The sequence below is a fragment of the Lonchura striata genome, chromosome 8 (genome assembly GCF_046129695.1).
Source record: "Lonchura striata isolate bLonStr1 chromosome 8, bLonStr1.mat, whole genome shotgun sequence".
Lineage (NCBI taxonomy): Eukaryota > Metazoa > Chordata > Aves > Passeriformes > Estrildidae > Lonchura > Lonchura striata.
The window spans coordinates 9554363-9572706 of NC_134610.1; the positions used below are offsets into that span (position 1 = coordinate 9554363).

Genomic DNA, 18344 nt, shown 5'->3' on the forward strand with positions numbered 1-18344 from the left:
TACCACAGGTCAAATATGGCCTCTGAGGACTAAGAACGAGCAGATATTCAGCAAGCTTTCAGAAAGACATTGTTTTCCAACAAACATATTGGAACTGCTCATACTGGAACTGCTTTGCTCACAGTGATCTCCTGGGATGACCTGCCAAGTCTCTCTCAGATTCAGAGCGTTTCACAATGCCCATAGGTTTCTCAGACTGCCAGTTGGATTTTCAGATGTGAACTCTTGTGTGTGTTACAGGACAACAGGATAAGGCTTGTGTTAGCAACATCACAGGTTTTTCATGATCCATGGGAGCCCCCTTTAAAATCAGGAAGAAACCCCTGCTGCCTATGAAACTTGGAGAGAAATGATGTCCCCAGCAGGAGTCCAGAGGGGTTTTAAACAATGGTGGACATTGACAAAAATTGCTGTAGGATTTGGAAGTGCAGGAGAAGCATGGGGTATTATTTTTCCTAGCAGCAGAACCTGGGAAGACAGCAGGACTCCTGCCCAATGTCACTGCAGCCAGGGACCCTGAGCTGCAGGATCTGCATTTACCAAAATTCCAGGCAATCCCAAACAACTTCTGAGCCAAACTGAACCCTATAAAACACTTTGTCCTGTTTGCAGACAATCTTAGGGAGAGACTTGGGGCCAGATCTCACTGAAATGAGAGCAATGGCAGTAGCTGTCCCATGCAATGACATCTTTACAAGGCAGTTGGATATCTACAGAAAGCTCTGCAAGAGAAAATTTTTGGGGAGCAATGCATGTCCTGCTCTTCCTAAACAGTTATGCATATTTTTAGATGGTGTTAGAATTTCTGCTTGGCAAAACAAGCTACCATGATGATTTGGGCAGAGGTTTGCTTTCCTAAACTGGGCACTGCCAGCTACCTGTCTGTTCAGCCCTTGTGTAAGATTGCAGGGAGCTATATGTACCCTCCTGTAACCTCCATTTTTAGTCCACTGAGCTGAGGCTATTGCAAGCAAATCTCATCTGAAGAAGAGGAGGGAAGCGAGGCTGGCACTTTGCCATACGTCACCCCAAGTCTACTGGGGAGCCCCTCAGCATGTGCCCCACTGGCCTGACTACCAGCTCTGTTCTGGAGAACCTGGTTATTTCTTAGACCTTATCTAAGGGAAAAAAAATCTAACTGAAAATGCACCAAAGTTTCTTGGGGGAAATGAGTACTCTGGGGTTTAGCCTAAAGTGCCTAAACTCACATTATAGAGCTTTGCTTCCATGAAAGAACACAGTGACCTTTTGAGTAAGACACTGGGGAGGAAGAAGAGATAAATGGTTATTTTTATTGTTGGCTTGTTTATTCCTTTTGGTGTAAATTCCCCTGCTCCTCTATTAGTGGTCTGGACAGCCTCATAACTCAAGACACACTGAAGGCTGGATTTAAGCTGAGGAACATAAGGTCTCTGCAGGGTGATTTTTAAGTTGCATTGTGGGAGCAGTTTTCCCAAAGTTCTCATTTAGGAGCTGGAAGATATTTACTAGAGAAGTAAAATAAAACCTTGGACACCTGAAACAATATAGCATATGTTTAAAGGAGGGTTCCAAACAGCCTGAGAGACAAGGCTCAGCAATCAAGCAACAGATTTGAAGCTCCCAACATGAGCACTAAAGCCCCCTGCACAGGGTAACCTCATGGTGGACGTGTGTCAGGCCCTGGTGAGTCAAACCTGTTATTATTCCCAGGGGTGAAGAACACCTTCTTGTGACAGGGAGTGTGAAGGGGGAGACAGAAGGGAAGTGTGTAGCCATGCTAATGTAAGGACCAATGCTCCTGAGCTTCTCTGGACCTCCTCCATGCTTTCCAGGCCCCAGAGGTCCTAGCAGGGTACTGGGTTTAAAGTGACTGACTGCAACAAAAGGTGTTAGGTTCACTTATGCAATCAGGATATATCCTTCTGGCCCTCTTGATTGCCTGCACATTACACAACTGGACTAATACCTACTGCATCTGCATTGCTCTTTTTAAATCTGTTTATATCAACAGTGATGTCGGGCTTCAGATGAGGTCCATGAGTGTCTGTCCTGTTAGGAAAATTTGCTTTATACTTTGAAGTATTAAAAGACAGATCTAAAGAAAATATCTAGCTGATAGGATCAGGATTTAGCTTCTACTAATGGGCACAAATCCACGAGTATGGATTTGTTTTTATGTTGTGTGCTCATATTGTACTACCCCCAAGTTGTCCTGGCAGTTAATTAAACCCCAGAAATGTCATCACTTCTGCATCTTATGAGCACGACCTTGCTTTCCCTGTGCCATCAGCAGCAGTTGCCTGAGAAAGATGTTTGCTTGCAGTGTGGATCCAATCCAGCCGCTGTCCCCACCCTGCATTCACAAGGACACTGGCTCCAGTCCTGGGAGCACCCACTAAATTCAAATGTCATTGCCTGGTGGCACTGAGGGTGCCCATCAGTCTCTGGGAAAAGTTCTCATTACCTTGCACTGTCTCAGTTTCACAGGGTTTTGATGTTTGAGATCTTGGATGTGGTGCCATGGCTTGAGGTCCCTGCTAACACCTAAGGAGAAATGCCATGATGATTTTTGACATTTTCCATTCCCTTCCTACAGCTTGTCCCAGCAGTGGTGTGGTAACCTTTGAAGATCTGATGGCACGAGGAGTCAATCAAAGCCAGCACTGCACTCTGAGGGACACAGCCATCCCTCCTTTCACACAGGTGGCCTTGTCTGCTTTGCCACAACCCCTTCTCCTTAGCCCTGCCAACTTCCCTGTGCTCCAGCCTCTCAGCTAATGCTCATTTTGGTAGCCACACAGGACAATTGCATTTTCTAAGTGATGCCTGACTTTCACTGGAGTCTTTGCATAGTCCAGATACACTGGCCTAAGTTCTAACTTCTCACAGACTGTGTGTAACAGCTTCCTTGACTGAGCTGTACCAAGATTAAGCAGAGGTCTATCTCTCTGTACCATTTTCAATGTTATTGAATTGGCTTGTTGTTTTTTTTCTCTTCAGTTCTGTCATTATCTGGCTTTCTTTCTTTGAAGTTTTCTCATGGCTTACTTTGAGCTGCTTTTGAAGCCACTTTCAATACATTTTCATTCATACTGTTGATGTGTTTGTACAGATTCTTTCAAAAATGTGGATTAGTTTTGGTTTTCTTGTTTTTATTTGTGGACTGAGATATGCTGTTGCTGAAAGGAATGAAACCCACTACTACCAATTTCAGACTGAGTGAAATGGAATGATTTTTCCCCACCCCAAAAGTCACCCATATCTCTTTTCCACTCTTTCTCTGGAAAATTAACAAAATGCTGATTTTCCTACACCTTAGTACTCATTTCACTCACATATTTAGATGGTAGAAATATGTCTATGAGGAGCCTGAACTCACCTACTTTTCTGCCTGCACTCTGCCATGATGAAGCAGCTACTCATGCATTTTACTGACAGTTCCTTGACATTAATTCCTCTTCTGTATTTTCTTGGGGATCCCAACCAAGCACTGTTTTCTGCTGCATCCATCACACACCAAGGACATCACACAGAGACAGATGCCAGGGTCATCAGTGGGGATCAGCCTTTGGAGACCAGCAGCACAACCTGGCACCACTTCGGCTGCCGGACACCTCTGGAGAGAAAATACCTTCAGTTCTGGAGGAATTACTCTGTAGAGGGAAGTAGGAGCAGTTTGACAGCCTGACTCATGATCTTTGTATTATTATTACTGGTAGTGAAACTGTGATAGGATCCAGGAGCCTGAACCATGGATCAGGAATGTGCTTTTGAAGAGAAACTCCTGGCCTTCCTGCTTTGGCTTGTGTTACAAGGCAGTCTTAAGGCAGGCACACATGGGGTTTGTTTTTTTCAATAGCAGCTAAACTGGAAGCTGTGAAGGATGGCCAGTCCCTGGGAGTGGGCTAGAGGCACCCTAAAAGTTATCAGCTAAAATATGTGTGGTGTGGATGGTGTGTTCTCAGCTCCAGGGTGTTGCTCCATGAATCCAATCTGTGCTGAACCTCCCTGCTTTTGAGCACTGGCACAGCCAGGTCCTGCACAGGATACACAGTCAGCAGGAATATTGGCTGGTTTACTCTCTCTTCCTGTGGTTACTGAAAGGCTGTGGGTGTTGCAGGATAGATGCAAAGCAGAGCCACTGCTTTAGGTGTTTTCATTCTGGTTCTCAGTAACATGATGGTTGTTGTTAGTGGTTTTATTATCTATTAAATCTAATTACTTCTAAGAAGTTGAAAGATGAGGAACTTGAAATGAAGATACTGATAAATAACATTGTGACAAAGGGGAAAATATCTGAAATATTTCCCATTAATATGGCTTTTTTTTTTAAGGTGTGTTGTTTACTAGAGCAACACAGGCTGTTGAAAGATCCAATAAGAATGCATAACATTACAAAAAACACCAGGAAGCCAGTGTATAAGGTAATATACCTTGCTTAGCTTTCTTCCATCAAAAAGCAGTTTATCCAGTTTAATAGTAGGGTTAAAACAAATAGATTTACAGAGTAGAAAAGATGGAGTTCCCTGTTTTCCAGACACTCTAATGGGAGTCAGGGCACTTTCAGAGACTGAAGGGACTTTTAGGCAGGAAGTTGAGTAGAATTTGCCTTCTTTTAGTTGAAGAACAAGGGACATGCTGCCTAGTGAAGATGCTGAAGAGCAGGAGAGTGTCCTGGCTGGATTGACCTGCAGGAGATTGGACTCACATCCTGACAAGAGGGGATCCAGGGGGACCCTGGGTGCATGAATGGTTGTGCCTAGTTAGGGGGGAAGCACAACAGCTTATTTTGACCGAAGTAGCACAAATCCTGGAAGTTCTCCTGAGAGCAGCACTGTGCTGTGAGAAAATACTGTTATCCTACTTTGCAGATTGAGGTAAGGAAATATGGCTCAGGAAAAAGACTTTGCTGGAGACTTTGGTGTTATGGAAGATCTCTCCATTGCACATTGGTTTTTTCAAGACATCTCACTCTCCTCTGAACTCTCCAAGCTGTAATGTACGTGAGGGCTACCCAGGCTCACAGTCATCTTGACTTAGGCACTTCTATCACTACCCTTATCCTATATATGTAACATTTTAACTCTTCTCCACATCTTTTAGTGTATGAAGAAAATTCAAAGGTGAAAATAGTTTTTGAAATCATAGAATATTAGACCTACAATATATTACTGTACTCTATTGATAATGTTGTTTCCATACTAAAAATATTTAGTACAAAGTATGATATCCTGCATGAGTATCACATAAATATTTCCATTATATAACTGATAGGGATCAGAAAAATTTCAGTATGCACATGCTGCAAATGCAAGTGTAATTGATACAAGGTATGCATCGTGATGTACATCTTGAGTAAACATAAGAAAACCATAGCTTAATGAAAAACAGACTGTGTCTTACAACATGCAATCGTGCTTTTACATCTGAACTGGACCTTGGGTTTAGAAAACAAATCTTAAATCAGTCCTATTCAGAGGACAAATCACAGTTCACATACTTGTAAAAAAACTTTTGTTTTAGGAAAGCCTTTTGTGGAAAAAGCTTGGGAAACTCCATACAGCTACAGTGGTGGAGGGGTGGGAAAGGATAGCTTGAGGTATCAGTTCAAACAATCTGAGGAAAAAGTTGCATAAACATTGAAGACAACAGAATAGAAACCAGACGCCAAATATTAATTCATGGAGTCTTCAAAGGGGATTTTGGGATTTATTTTAATTGTTGTTGAAAGAAAAAGATTAATTTTTGGATGAAAAATGTATGCAAATTCATCTCTGGTCAACACTACAAAACCCCCATTTCCTACACAAAGCAGAAATAAGCAAAGCAAAGAAACCCATAATATCAACTCTATAATCCCCCAAAGTGGCCTTTAACCTGGGTTTGAAAAGAGTAGGAAAAGGAAAAAAAGCTACATAAGAATAATAAAGAATATAGTGCCTGAATCAAAGGGCATGAACTGGTGCAAGAATGGGAAATCTCAAGGGTTGATGTGACATGTAAACCAGGGAACAATGACACTGTTCTTGAGTGTCCAAAATGGTATTTGGAGGATGAGGAATGAATAGGAACAGCATCTTCTTCCAGTTTGCCAGTCCCACAGGGACTGTGAAGGCACCATGGGATCATGAGGGAATAAACCCAATAGTGAATATGTATATATGGATAAATCTGCAGTGTGTGATGGTTGGTAGGGGCTGAAGGGTGGACTTCCTCAATGTCTCTCCAAAAAGACTGAGAGAAATGCACAGGGAGGTTTGTTCCTGTTCGCTGAGAAGAGATGTGATGGCTGGGGGTTTTAATTAAATAACGTCAGAGGCTACCCCAGAGCTGAACTTGGCAGATTATACCTACTCCAATTCCTCCTGAGGAAGAGGGGCAGGATGGGACATCCTCGGGTGCTCCTCAGCAGAGATCGTGGGCAGGAAAAAGCGCCTCTGCACGTCCAGCCACGGCTGTCAGGGAGCTGATGGAAAAGGCTGGCAGCCAGGAGGGCGAGCCCAAAGGAACACAGCACGACCGAGTGCTTCACTACTGCTGGAGGAGTGAGTGGGGAGGAACAGGCTGGTGGGCTTTAAAAAACAACCCGAGCTGCCGAACGCTAGCAAACATCCTGTGGGAAAGTTAATGGCTGCTGAAAGAGACTCAATAAAGGAAAGTGACAAATCTTGCTAGAGATGAAAGATGAGAAAGTAGAATTTAATTTTTGTTTAAGATGTGTTATTTGCTATAACAACATAGGGTGTCAAAAAAACCCCAGCCACCCAACCAAAAAACAAGGTGTGCGAAGCATGGCACGAGAAACTCTCCGGTGACCTGAGAACTAAGAGGGGAACAACGACAACAAGCAAATTTTAGAAATAAACATTTACTGTTTGAGTAAGAGTGCAGGTGAGGGGCCGGGGGAAGCTTTGTCCCGGACAGGGGCAGGAGGCTCAAGGCTGCCAGTGGGCGAGCGGAGCACGGTGACAGCGAGGGGTGGCCGCGCACAGGGGCACGAACGAGCCCCTGCTGGGCACCAGGGCGGGCAGGACGCCCTCGGCACCCCCGCATCGAGCCTCCCCACGGGCCGGCCCCCGCCCGCAGCCCGGGACGCAGCCCGGGACACACCCCGGCCCGGCCCGGCCCGGCCCTCGGCCCGGCCGCGGGCTCGCCCGGAGCCCGGCTCGGCGCCTGCGCGGAGCGCCGCGGCCGAGCCCCCGAGCCCCATGGAGAGCGCCGAGCCCGAGCCCAGCGGCAGCCGCCCGGAGGAGGAGGAAGAGGAGGAGGAAGAGGAGGAAGAAGAGGAGGAAGAAGAGGACGGCGCCCTGCCGGCCCCGGAGCAGCCCTCGGCCGCGGTGAGGGTGCGGAGGGCGGTGGCGGAGGGGCAGCGTCCCCCTCGCTCCCTCCCTCGCCGGCTCTCGGCCTGCTCCGCCGGGCGAGCACCGGGCTTTCCTGAGCGCGCTGCCCGGGCCGGGCGGGGAGGGCGGCGGGGCGCGGGGAGCGGGCGCTCGCTCCGCGCTGCCCGCCGCGGCGGGAAGGGGCTACAGGTGTGCCGAGCCTTCCTTCGCTCCCGGGGCAGGGCCCTGCTCGGCGGAGCGCGGGGCAGGGCTGTGCAGCGTGACCCCCAGAGCTGCGGGGCTCTCCTTGCCCCCCGTCCCGGCCGCTGTGAGAGAGCTTTGTTCACCCTCTGCCCTCGTCCCTAGTGTCAGATTATTGTTTATTATTATCAATTATGTTTTTGTCACCCCCTCCCCCCTTAATTTCACAAGTGACTCCCCCTCCCTGCTCAGTGCGGCTCTGCCTTTCCATGGTGGGCGTGTGGTCCTTATGATTTCTGGCGGCCAGCGTGTAAAAAAGATAACGATCCTCCTCTGAGAGATTAAAAGAAAAACATCTTGGGCCGGATATATTCTGTTTCCTGTGAAAGGGGAAAGGTGGCTACATGTGTCCCGGGTGTCCTGAAGAGGAACTTGCTGGTAGTTGGGAAGTGTTTGGATAGAAAATACTGGTGTTAGCGTGTTTGTTTTTTAAAAAAGGTTACTTTGTTACCGGTAAAGAAAAATATTTCTCGTTTCTGTATCCTCCTGGCTCAGGGTGGTTTCTGGTACCTGAAGTTGTCAGTTTGTTGACTTTTCTGTTTTTCCCGTAAAGCAGATTTCCAGTTTTCACTTGAAAATGTGATACAGAACATAGGTATAAAGCAAAGCCCTGTCAAAGCCTTTGTCCCACAGAGACTTGTCTTATTTGAACAAATGTGGTGTGGGAGAAGGGGAGGCAAGGTTAGTAGCCTTTGCCTTGTGTGGTTAATGTTACATGAATCTTTATTTTCCTCTTCTAAAAAGATGGAAGACTGTTTGGCAAAGAAAATGGAAATCACGGTTTCAGAAGCTGAAAAACGGACTGGGAGGAATGCCATGAACATACAAGAAACATACACTGCTTACCTCATTGAGACTAGGTGGGTGATGAGAGCTCAGTCTCAAGTGTACATGGATGTGCATTCTAAACAGATTTTCCCTCCTTCCACCCCTAAAAATAATCAGGTGCAGTTGATGAGAAGATTTAGCTGTTTTGTGCTTTGTTATGTGGTTATCAACCCACTCTGGAGGATCTTTTCCTGTGAAAATTTGGCAGCTGATCTCCAGTTCAGTACTAGTGCTGGTTTTGCATAACTGTGTACTGTAATTCTTCATTTGGAGCTAGGTGGAAAAATGTGTGTTTGAAAGTTGGTGCATTAAAATGATGCCAGCAACTGCTTGGTTATTTCTTGGACATAAGTTGGACAAATTTATTCACGTATTTGTGAGATTGGATGTGAGAGAGGTCTAAAGTAACATTAGGCTTGCTTGAGATGGTGAAAAAGAGAAGTCTCCTGACTTATGTCATGTGGTCAAAATTTATTGCTCAGCTTATATTTGAAGTGTCTGATTGCCACATATTCCTTGTAGATGGTTTAAGTGTTAGAGTTAGTTAACTATTTCCTTTCTTCATTCTAGTTTGAACTTTCACTGGGGCCCTTATTGCTCTTAATCTTCTCATGTTAACAAGATTAATACTACTGGGTATGATAAACACTCTCAGTACCACAAACACAAAATTTCAAGTATTGAGTAGTGAGCAAAGCTTTAAAATATCTTCTAACTTACACTTACTTCCCAAACAGTAACAGATGACTCCAGTTATGTGGGATCACGTTACTCAGCTGAAACAAGAATTTCAAAATTAGACTTTATTACGAGTTTTGTTTCGCTCTTCTTTATATTACTAATTTTAACCTTAGGGCCTTGCCTTTGGAATTATCTGCTGTCCAAAGAAAACCTTCTGAAATAAAGAAGTTGTATTTTGCAAAGGCTCTGAAGAGTTCAAATTGTAATACTGTCACATAAGCCTTCTCTCTGCTGGTTAAAAGGCTTCTTAGCTTGTTTAGCTGATGGACACACCAGTCACACTGACTGCAGGCCTGTTGGGATAAGTTTGCTATATTTTTGCTAAACTTAAAGAACAAAATCCAAAATAGACATACATTTTTCAAATATTGTATCTCTTTGACAGTTGTTCAGATGCTTAAAAATAGTTTTACAGTGTATTGATATTAAAGATCACACCTTCTCTTGTAAGTAGTGCTGTTTTTATTGTAATGATATTTCTGAAGGAAAAGAGAAGAAAATTGGAATCATTTGGGTCTGTGATATGAAGTATACTCTGGGGGCAGATTTATGCAGCCCTAGAACATGCTGACTGCATCTCCTTTTCCAGTCATCCTTGCATTACTTTAGAGTTGCTCCCACTGGTCTTTCCCAGTTGTTCTTTCATAGTGGCAAAACTGTACTTTGCTGGCCAGATTGTGTTCTTTCATTAAGATTTATTTTACTCCGTGGTCAGCAAATACCGAGACCAATTACATGTTTGTCACAGAGCAAATGAAAATGTGTGTTTGTCACATCTCTAATAAAATAGGTTCTCTATTCCTTTTGCTGAGAAGGCAAAACTTCTTGCATAAATATAATTGGTGGCTATTAAATGTGCTTCCCGCTGAGCCTGTAGCTGTTGGTGGGCTTCACAGTAATTTGTCTGGGTAATAAGATATTTTGTAGCTGAAGAATAAAACTGTTTATAGTAATATAAAGGGAAGACCACTTAATAATAGTTGCATTATGTTTATGTGAACTGGGGTTCTGCCATTACTGCTATCTAGGATTTAATTTCAGTTTGAATTTAGGAATTCTATCTGGGTGAATAAGAGACACAAGATGGATACAATTATGACCATGGTATATTTGTTATAGAACAGGAGCTGCGTGCATAAGCCTTTAACATGCAAGTTTCACTGCTGCTGGTGAAAATGTTTTCAAAATGCAGCTGATGGTCTTACTTAGTTTTTAAATTAAAAAATATATTACTGTACTCACATTTTTGTGTGACTTTTGTTGATTTTTATTTGTGTGATATTATACTTTGAAGTAGATACATTTCTTTGAGACAAAGCAAGCTCCATTGCTGTAGACTGCAGAGTGTCAACAAATTCCAAGGGTTGATCTTCCTGAAAACATCTTCTTGCTTTAGACCTTTCTGCATTAGCTAATTTGATTTTTTTATGATGAGCTATTTCCATTCAATTAGTCATAATGTCAGTTTGTTTCACAGCTTCTGTTAAACTATGCAGTTATTTAAAAATAAATAAATTTTTATATTCTCCCTGTGAGAACAGAGGTCACTTCTACCTATTTGTGGGAAATGGCATTAAGGCAAGTACATATTCTTAAGATGTGCAGCTAAATATTCCTTCTTGAGATATGCTTGGCCTACCACTTGCTTTCTATAAGGGAAGTAGCAAATATCCAGGACCTTACTTAAATCCAGACTTGCTTGTTGGAATTTTAGGCAGCTGTGTTTTATAGCAGAGTCTGCATGAAACTACAAGAACTCAGGTAGAATAAACCCTTGAGTCTGACTCCTGGCTTTGTACTTGTTATTTCTATGACAGAGCTGAAAGTTAATCAGAATGCAGAGCACCTCTGAAGAACTCTCTGGTGTTGCTTTTTAAATTATAGGACATACAGGGAATGCCTTTTTTTTTCCGGGTCTCCTTTAAAGTAAACTATTTCTTCTGTAGTAGTAGGACACTTCCATTTGGTTCACTTTCCTTTTATCCCTGCTGACTATAAGTTTTCTATCCTGCCCTTCCCAATCAAACAGTATGATGACTAGCATGTATTTTTTTTTGTTTTTCTACTTTAAATGTGGCTTGAGGAAAAAGCACAAGTTTGTGCAGCCTGCTATGTGACCACTTAATAGCAGGATCCCTGGTTTCCAGCCCTACTAGTCTTCACTTTCTCTTGCAGTTATTTGACAAGGGGGCTCGTTTTATTTCCTTTTTACTCATACAGAATGGCTGGGAAGTTACTAGCCTTATTTCTGGTTTCAGTATTTGGAAAGTTTTCCACTAGTCAAATTGTGATATGAGTGTTACCTCCTTCTCTGTTAAGACCTTGGATTGCCCATCTAAAGAGTGAGAACTTCTAAAGAAAGTTTCTGTGAGAGAAATGGACTTGGAAATTGGTAGCTGGCCAGGCCACAGTTCAATGATAGCAGTGCTGCATTGTGGGATTTCAGGACTTTCTCCTTTGTTATGTTTTGTTTAGTATCCTTCTCAAAGTTTCCTGTTTCACACTGGGCTAGGTGAAAAGCCCAGGCATAGGTTTCCTGAGAAGAGGAGGAATGCCCACAGAGGAATGTTGTCTTCTGATAGAGCAGTAAAGAGCAGATTTTGGCCAATGGTAGTCAGGAAGACTTGTCCAAAGTACTCTAAAGAAGGTATGAGGGGAAAAGTCTAAATAAACAGGGAGGTGAGGTTGGGAAGTGAAAGAAGAAAGAGGATTTAAAAACTTAGTTTTCTTTTGATTTTTACCTGATAAATACTATGAATCATTAATCTTCCTGACAAATGTATGTTTTAGTTAAATACAGTAAACTGTGTGACAGTATAAAAAACCCAAATAATCACCTGGCTCTGAAAAATCTTCTGGCAAGAGAAATGCTTCCTTGTCATACAGCTTGCCAGGTAGAAGAGTAATTATTAATCATTAGCTGTCTGAGAGGCCTGAATACAGAGACTACTTCTAACTAGCTGTTGGAAAAAGTTGCCCATCCCTCTAAAATGGTGTTCCTTTGCACAGGGAGTGAACCTTGCCCACTACAGGGAGTGGAAGTGTCACTTCTGATACACTGGAAGGTCAGAGGTTGCAATCGGAGTTACTGCTTCTGCCATTGAAGAGATGATTGCTTTTACAAGAAAATAAACCTGTGTATTTCCTTGTATGATTTAGTACTTCACAGCCATTCATCTTTTATTGCATTCAGAATTATTTAATGCCTCGTTTAAGATAATTAGTTTTAAATGGGAAGTGAGAAGAGGTTAATTAGATGGACTAAAGTTTTCACATTGACACTTTGAATTAAGGCAAATAAATGAGACATGGAGTAATGTAATCTTTGAATTGGTTATGATAACATCAGTTATAAACATAAAAGCTGAAGGTTTCAATTTTGTCTTTTTAATTTTTTCAGGCAGGTTGGTTTGTGCGATGAATAACTTGCATTGTTAAAAGTGTACTTAAAGGAGAAACATATGGTTTTCCTGCCTGAAGACTGTACAAGTATTATATTGTGTTTTTAGAACCAAAACAAATTGAGAAGTTTGACTGAATGTCAACAAGTGATTATAATCTTAATTAAGATTGGTCTGCAATACTTGCATGTAATGGGGAAGTTCATAACGTGGTCTAAAAAGCTGGATGGTAGTGAAGGTATTAAGTCTAATGAGTACCTTTGTGGATTTCTACTTCCTTTCTGAAATGGTGTTCCTGGGGAGGAAATGCTCTTGTAATTGGTGATATTTTATGACCTCATATATAACCAGGCAGAGACATTTTTGGTGTGATTAAAAAAAAAAAATTATCTCTGTTGCCTGTCCTAAATCCATCCATGCTATTTCCAACTCTTATTAGCTCATTTAAAAGGCCATGGTGCTGACACTGGCTCCTAACTGCAGGCTGTGCACTGCTTTCCCACCACAGCTTTGCAAAGAGCTTTGCTGCTCCCCTCCTTTACCCAACTCTGCAGCATTGTGTGCTTTAGCGAGCACAGCCTGGGGGTTACTCTAATCCTGGATGTAAGTTTGGGGGATACAACTGATACTAATAATTACAAAATGTCATAAATGTATTCAAATCAATTAATTAAAGAAGCCTGGCTTCTTTGTTAGGTGCTATATAGGTGCTCTCCTGATGAAGATAAAAGCAGCCGTAAAAGGCAGTGTTTGCACTCCTGAGACACTGAGAATAAATGCATGTTAGAATAAAGGAAACAAGTATGATCTGAGATGAGAATAATGTCAGGCTGATTAATACACTCTATGGTGAGGTGGTTGTATCAGATACTGTCTAGTTAAGAAAGAATTAACTACACAGGCAGGTTTGACCTTCAAGATTCTCTGGTAGTAATTTAATCTTTTTCTTCGGGGTATAGTGTGAGGTTTTTGTGTCCCTCACAAGGGTTGTAAAGCTTGATTAACTGAGACTGGGGGAAGCTAAGCTGTTGTGCACAGATCTGCTTTATCAGAATAAATTGACAGTAAGCTTTGGATGTAGTAAACTTCCTTAGTGCCTTCACTGTGGGCAGGGTAGATGCAGTGAGTGGTATGAACTGGTCTGGCAGTCTGCTTCCTTCCTCCTGGAGTTCTTGAGGACCTTTGTGGGCATAAAACTTCAAGTAACAAGGTAGTTATTTGTGCTGATGTAGGACTAGGCTTCTCTATAAAGCTGTGGTCCTTTCTTGTTGAAGTGTTATGCTCCCAAATACCTTTTAAAATTTTTTATTAATATTTTGTTTTCTGCTTAATGTATGTGGACTGAGATGTTAATACTATGGTTTTTTTCAAATAATTGATGACCTCTTATTAATTGTAGCAAATACAAAGCTGATAAGCAGGCATGTTCAGAAAGGGTTTGTTTTGGTTTTTTTTCCCCCATAATTAAGGATCAGCATGGCCTTTGCTGCTCCTACTTTCTAATTAACTCTGCAAAACAATTATGGAGCATTATAAGCATGATTTAGATGCTTATAGAGATGGACCATACTCCTGACAGAAGGCTGGCACAGCAGCATCTGTACCTGCAGCACAGATGTGTCCCCCTGGGATGTGGCTGGGTTCTCAGGGCAGTCCTGACCCATGTTTTTTTTATCTCCCTATTTATGCTTGCTTGTGCAGCCTGTTCTCAGGTAGGGTCCCCATAATACTATCATGTATTGATGGTAGTAGCCTTTCTTAAGGGTTGACAATAACCCATGTGGAAGTCTTGAATCCCATGTTGTAAGTCAGTGCAGCTGGTTGGTAGGCTACTGAAGCTGAAGATACAAAGGACTTGTAATTCTGAAGTACTTTTATATGAGTGTCTTGAATGGCCAGATTGTTTACCAAACCCTGCTGGGAGTTGTTCCACTAGGAATGCAATGTTTGTGCCTTCAGCTCTTGACTAAACAATTAATCTTTTGAGGCACAGTAGCTCAATTCCTTGTCTAATCAAATTTACCTCTTACTCATCAATAGTTCAATCACTAGATACCTGCTTTGAGCTGAAGTGTTCTTCTAATATTTGAATGGTGCAGCAGTTAGTGTAGGGAGGAATGCTGCACAGCCTGTCAGTCCAGGCTAGGCTGAGCTTACCCTCTTCAGAACTCAGTATTTGCTGGTGCAGCTTCACTGAATTTAAATATTCTAATAGGGAAGAATTCTGTGGGATGATGGCAGTGTGAATAGTGGCTGTCAGTAGTGTACTGCCTTTTCCTCTTGAGTCACTCTCAAATAGTTTTCATCTGCAGCAGTTTGTATTGAATGCTGTGAATTTATGATTTTTTCTTCTTATTGTGAAGTTTCTCTTTCCATACAAATTCAGTCACCTGGAATGAATGCCCTTTCCCCAAGGCATGGGTAGATATGTAAAACTTTTTGCAGATTACTAAGTTAAAAAAGTATTTTTTGCATTCTTCTGTATGACAGTATTCCACCTTAAGATGTAACTAAACCAAAGCATATTGCAAGACTATTCCTCTCTAATGAGGGCTCACAAATAGAGGCACCTTGTATTTTGTTTAAAGGTATCAAATAATTGGGGCAGCTTTAGAGTGTGATTGTTTTTTTCAGTGAGATCATTAGAAATCTGACCTTGTAGATTAAGAATAGCTTAAAAATTATCAATAATTTCTGTGCTTCTTAGATGTTTTAAAACTTCACAAAGTTCTTTTGAATTCAAGAACTGTAAAGCCTGACTTTTGCTGCAAAAATAATGTAGCATTCTCTTCTACTAAATAGCATATGAGTGACTACTTGTAGTTCATAATTTATTGTTCCCAGTTCTGAATTCTGTGGCACCAGAAGGATGTAGACTTACTGAAGCAAGTCCAATAAAGGGCTGTGAGGATGATTATGAGCTTGGATTGTCTGACCTGCAGGGAGAGGCTGAAAGAGATGAGATTGTTCAGCCTGTGAAAGAAACAGCTGATTTTAGCAGTTGTGGATCAGTACCTGGTGGAGAGATAAAGAAGATGGAGTCAGACTTCTCCTGTGATGCTGAGAGAGGGCAAAAGGCAGTGCCCACAAATTCAAACATGGGAGTGGGTTGCTCAGTGTGATGGTAGAGTCTCAGTCCTTGGAGATACTCAAAACCCAAGTGGATGTGGCTCAGAACATTCTGCTTTGGGCAAGGGAGTTGGATCACAGACATGCAGAGGTCCCTTCCAAATTCAGCAGTCAGTACTGTTCCATGTAGGTTGATGCCAGTGCTTTGTGTGCTAGTTAGTCACTTAAAGGAAAAACAAAGTTGATATAGGCATCACTGTTTTCTGTTAAGTGCCTTGTGTGAATTCTCTCTGTTTATTCTGGCATGTGCTAACTGCTGGAAGTGTTGCTACCCAATGCTTATTTTATTATATTACAAAGTATTTCAGTTTCTTTGAATATCTTGTATGAAAAATGACTTTTCTTGTCAAGTATTTGTATTACTTTCCAATCCTATATTCAATGATTTCTCCTTTTATAGTAACATAAAATCCTTTATTACCTTGCTAGGTCATGTTGGTTTTAAGTCTTCAACAAATTTTTCAGACACATCAATTTTGTACCTGCTTGCTCTAGCTAGTTTGTTACATTTTTAGTCCTTAAATATAAAAACATGTCACTTTGAACAAAGAAAGAAAATTGGAAGTACTTTGAAATTTGCTCTTTTTCTAAAAATATCCTTTAAAATATCTTAATATTTTTAAAGTTGTATTTGCAACTGTATCAATTGTTCTATGCAAGACAATTTTTATCCTCTGAAGACTTTTCCCACTGAATAGTAAATTTCTTCTTACAATATTCTGTATCCTTCAGATACTCATGAAATTTTACTAACTTTGAACCTAACACTGTTCTAAGAGAAATAGGGCTATTTCTGTAAGGGTGTGGACTAAGCCACATGTGTCTCTTTACTTGATTGTGACCCACCTGTTTGTTTTTGATGTGTAAGTGCATTGACTTTTCCTGTGTTCTTAGCAAATTCAAGTGCTATCAGACAGAAATTATAAATATTTTTGAATTAAGTATGTAGACATGAAGTTAATTAAGGTTGCTTTAGATAATGGACAAGTCATGCAGTAGTCACTACTATACTTGGGGCCTTTGGTCTAATTGCACTGATGGTTTTTGAGGGAGTAGCTCACTAATGTTCAAATTTGCTGCTTTATCTTTCAGAGCTGTTGAGTCCCAGAGTGAGGGACAATGTGCCCCAGTGGAGTCCCTGTGGCGACGTTACAGTGAATTTGAGTTGTTGAGGAATTATTTGTCAGTTACCTACCCACATATTGTTGTTCCACCTTTGCCAGAGAAAAGGGTAAGGAAACTGAAACTGTGGCTTGCTTTGTTTTGTTTGTTTTTTAATTTACTGTTGACACTCTTCTATTTAACTAGGCTGACTTCGTTTGGCATAAGCTATCAGCAGATAATATGGATCCAGATTTTGTGGAAAGAAGAAGAATTGGTCTGGAAAACTTCTTGTTACGTGTGGCTTCGCATCCTGTTCTTTGCCAAGACAAAATCTTTTATGCATTTTTAATGCAGGTATAGTAAAGTTATTTCTAAATTCATTATTTAGTGATTATTTAATTAAGATAATATCCTTTTGATCTTTTTTATTGACCCAGAACTTGTTCTGTGTCAGGAGGAAAGACAATGTGAATAAACTTGAGGTGGAAAAGGCTTGTCCAGCTAAAAGCTTATTGAGAGCAGTCTCTTCTAATGTACAACTGAGTACAGTTGCCCTTCTAATCTACCCTATTAATTTTTTTCAGTGAAATTGTAAGGCTCCTCAGAGAGAATTTCCACCTCTTTGTAACAGCCTATTGGGAACTTAATGCATGTTGGTTGGGAGCTCTTCTGCAGGACTAAAGCTGAACTAGTTACCATGCTATACTGCTGACTGCAGGGACAGCACTGGCTTCCAATTCACTCTTTGGATATCCATGGTTTCTTTAGCTTTGTGGTTTGGATCATCCATTCATGTGTTGTGGCCCAAAACTGCTACATTACATTGTCACAGAAGTTGTGGTTCAGTTGTCAGCTTAAGCATTGCATTCTGCAGCTTTCAACTTTAGGAGATGTTGGGTAGTTCTTTTTTTTTCTGTGCTTTGATGAGAGATTTCCAAATACTGGTCTGAACAGCTATGTTTGCCATAGTACAGTATGTGGGTGAACTGATGTATGGGAGCTGAAAACAGTGGAAAACCAGCAGTACACCTGAGCCAGTTGATGGGATGTGCAGTGCAAACTGTTGTCATTTCTATGCTCTCTGCCTTGAGATACAAAGGTCCTTGGAGATGCTGATAATCTCAGTGGCAAAATATGTTAGCTACTCTTCTTTAGACAAAGCAATGTGGCTCCTGCTCCCAGCTGATACATTGAGGTAATTGAGAAGAGGATTTTTGGGGGGAGATTAGTATGTAAGCACAGCATCAAGATTGGTTATTCTTAACCCAGATTCTTGAAAAGACATGGGGAGGTTAGCCGAGGCAGAAGCCAGGCATACTGGAGAAGCTCCTTTGATACAGGTTCTCATAGAGACTTGCAAAAGCTGCAGTATTCTTAAATCACTAACTGAACATTCTTCTCCTGTATATTTAGGAAGGTGGATGGAAAGAAATGGTGAATGAGACTGGATTTCAGTTGAAGGTAATTACTGTAATTGTTTGTCTCATGATTGCTGTGACAGAAACATATTCCAACCTTAGGCTATTTATGAAAGATATTTGCTGTAAGAATGAGTTAAAAGCATTGCTTCCTGAATACT

General features: G+C 41.6%; 1 protein-coding gene across 1 annotated transcript in view; it reads left to right on the forward strand.

Annotated features, from left to right (window-relative positions):
* The first annotated feature begins 7133 nt into the window (after positions 1–7133).
* SNX4 (sorting nexin 4) overlaps positions 7134–18344 on the forward strand; it is a 32714-nt gene continuing 21503 nt past the window's right edge. The window contains exons 1-5 of the mRNA XM_021526033.3: positions 7134–7319; positions 8307–8422; positions 16754–16892; positions 16970–17119; positions 18179–18226. Of these exons, the coding sequence (XP_021381708.1) occupies positions 7191–7319; positions 8307–8422; positions 16754–16892; positions 16970–17119; positions 18179–18226 (582 nt within the window). The 5' untranslated portion in view covers positions 7134–7190. The remainder of the gene's footprint in view (positions 7320–8306; positions 8423–16753; positions 16893–16969; positions 17120–18178; positions 18227–18344) is intronic.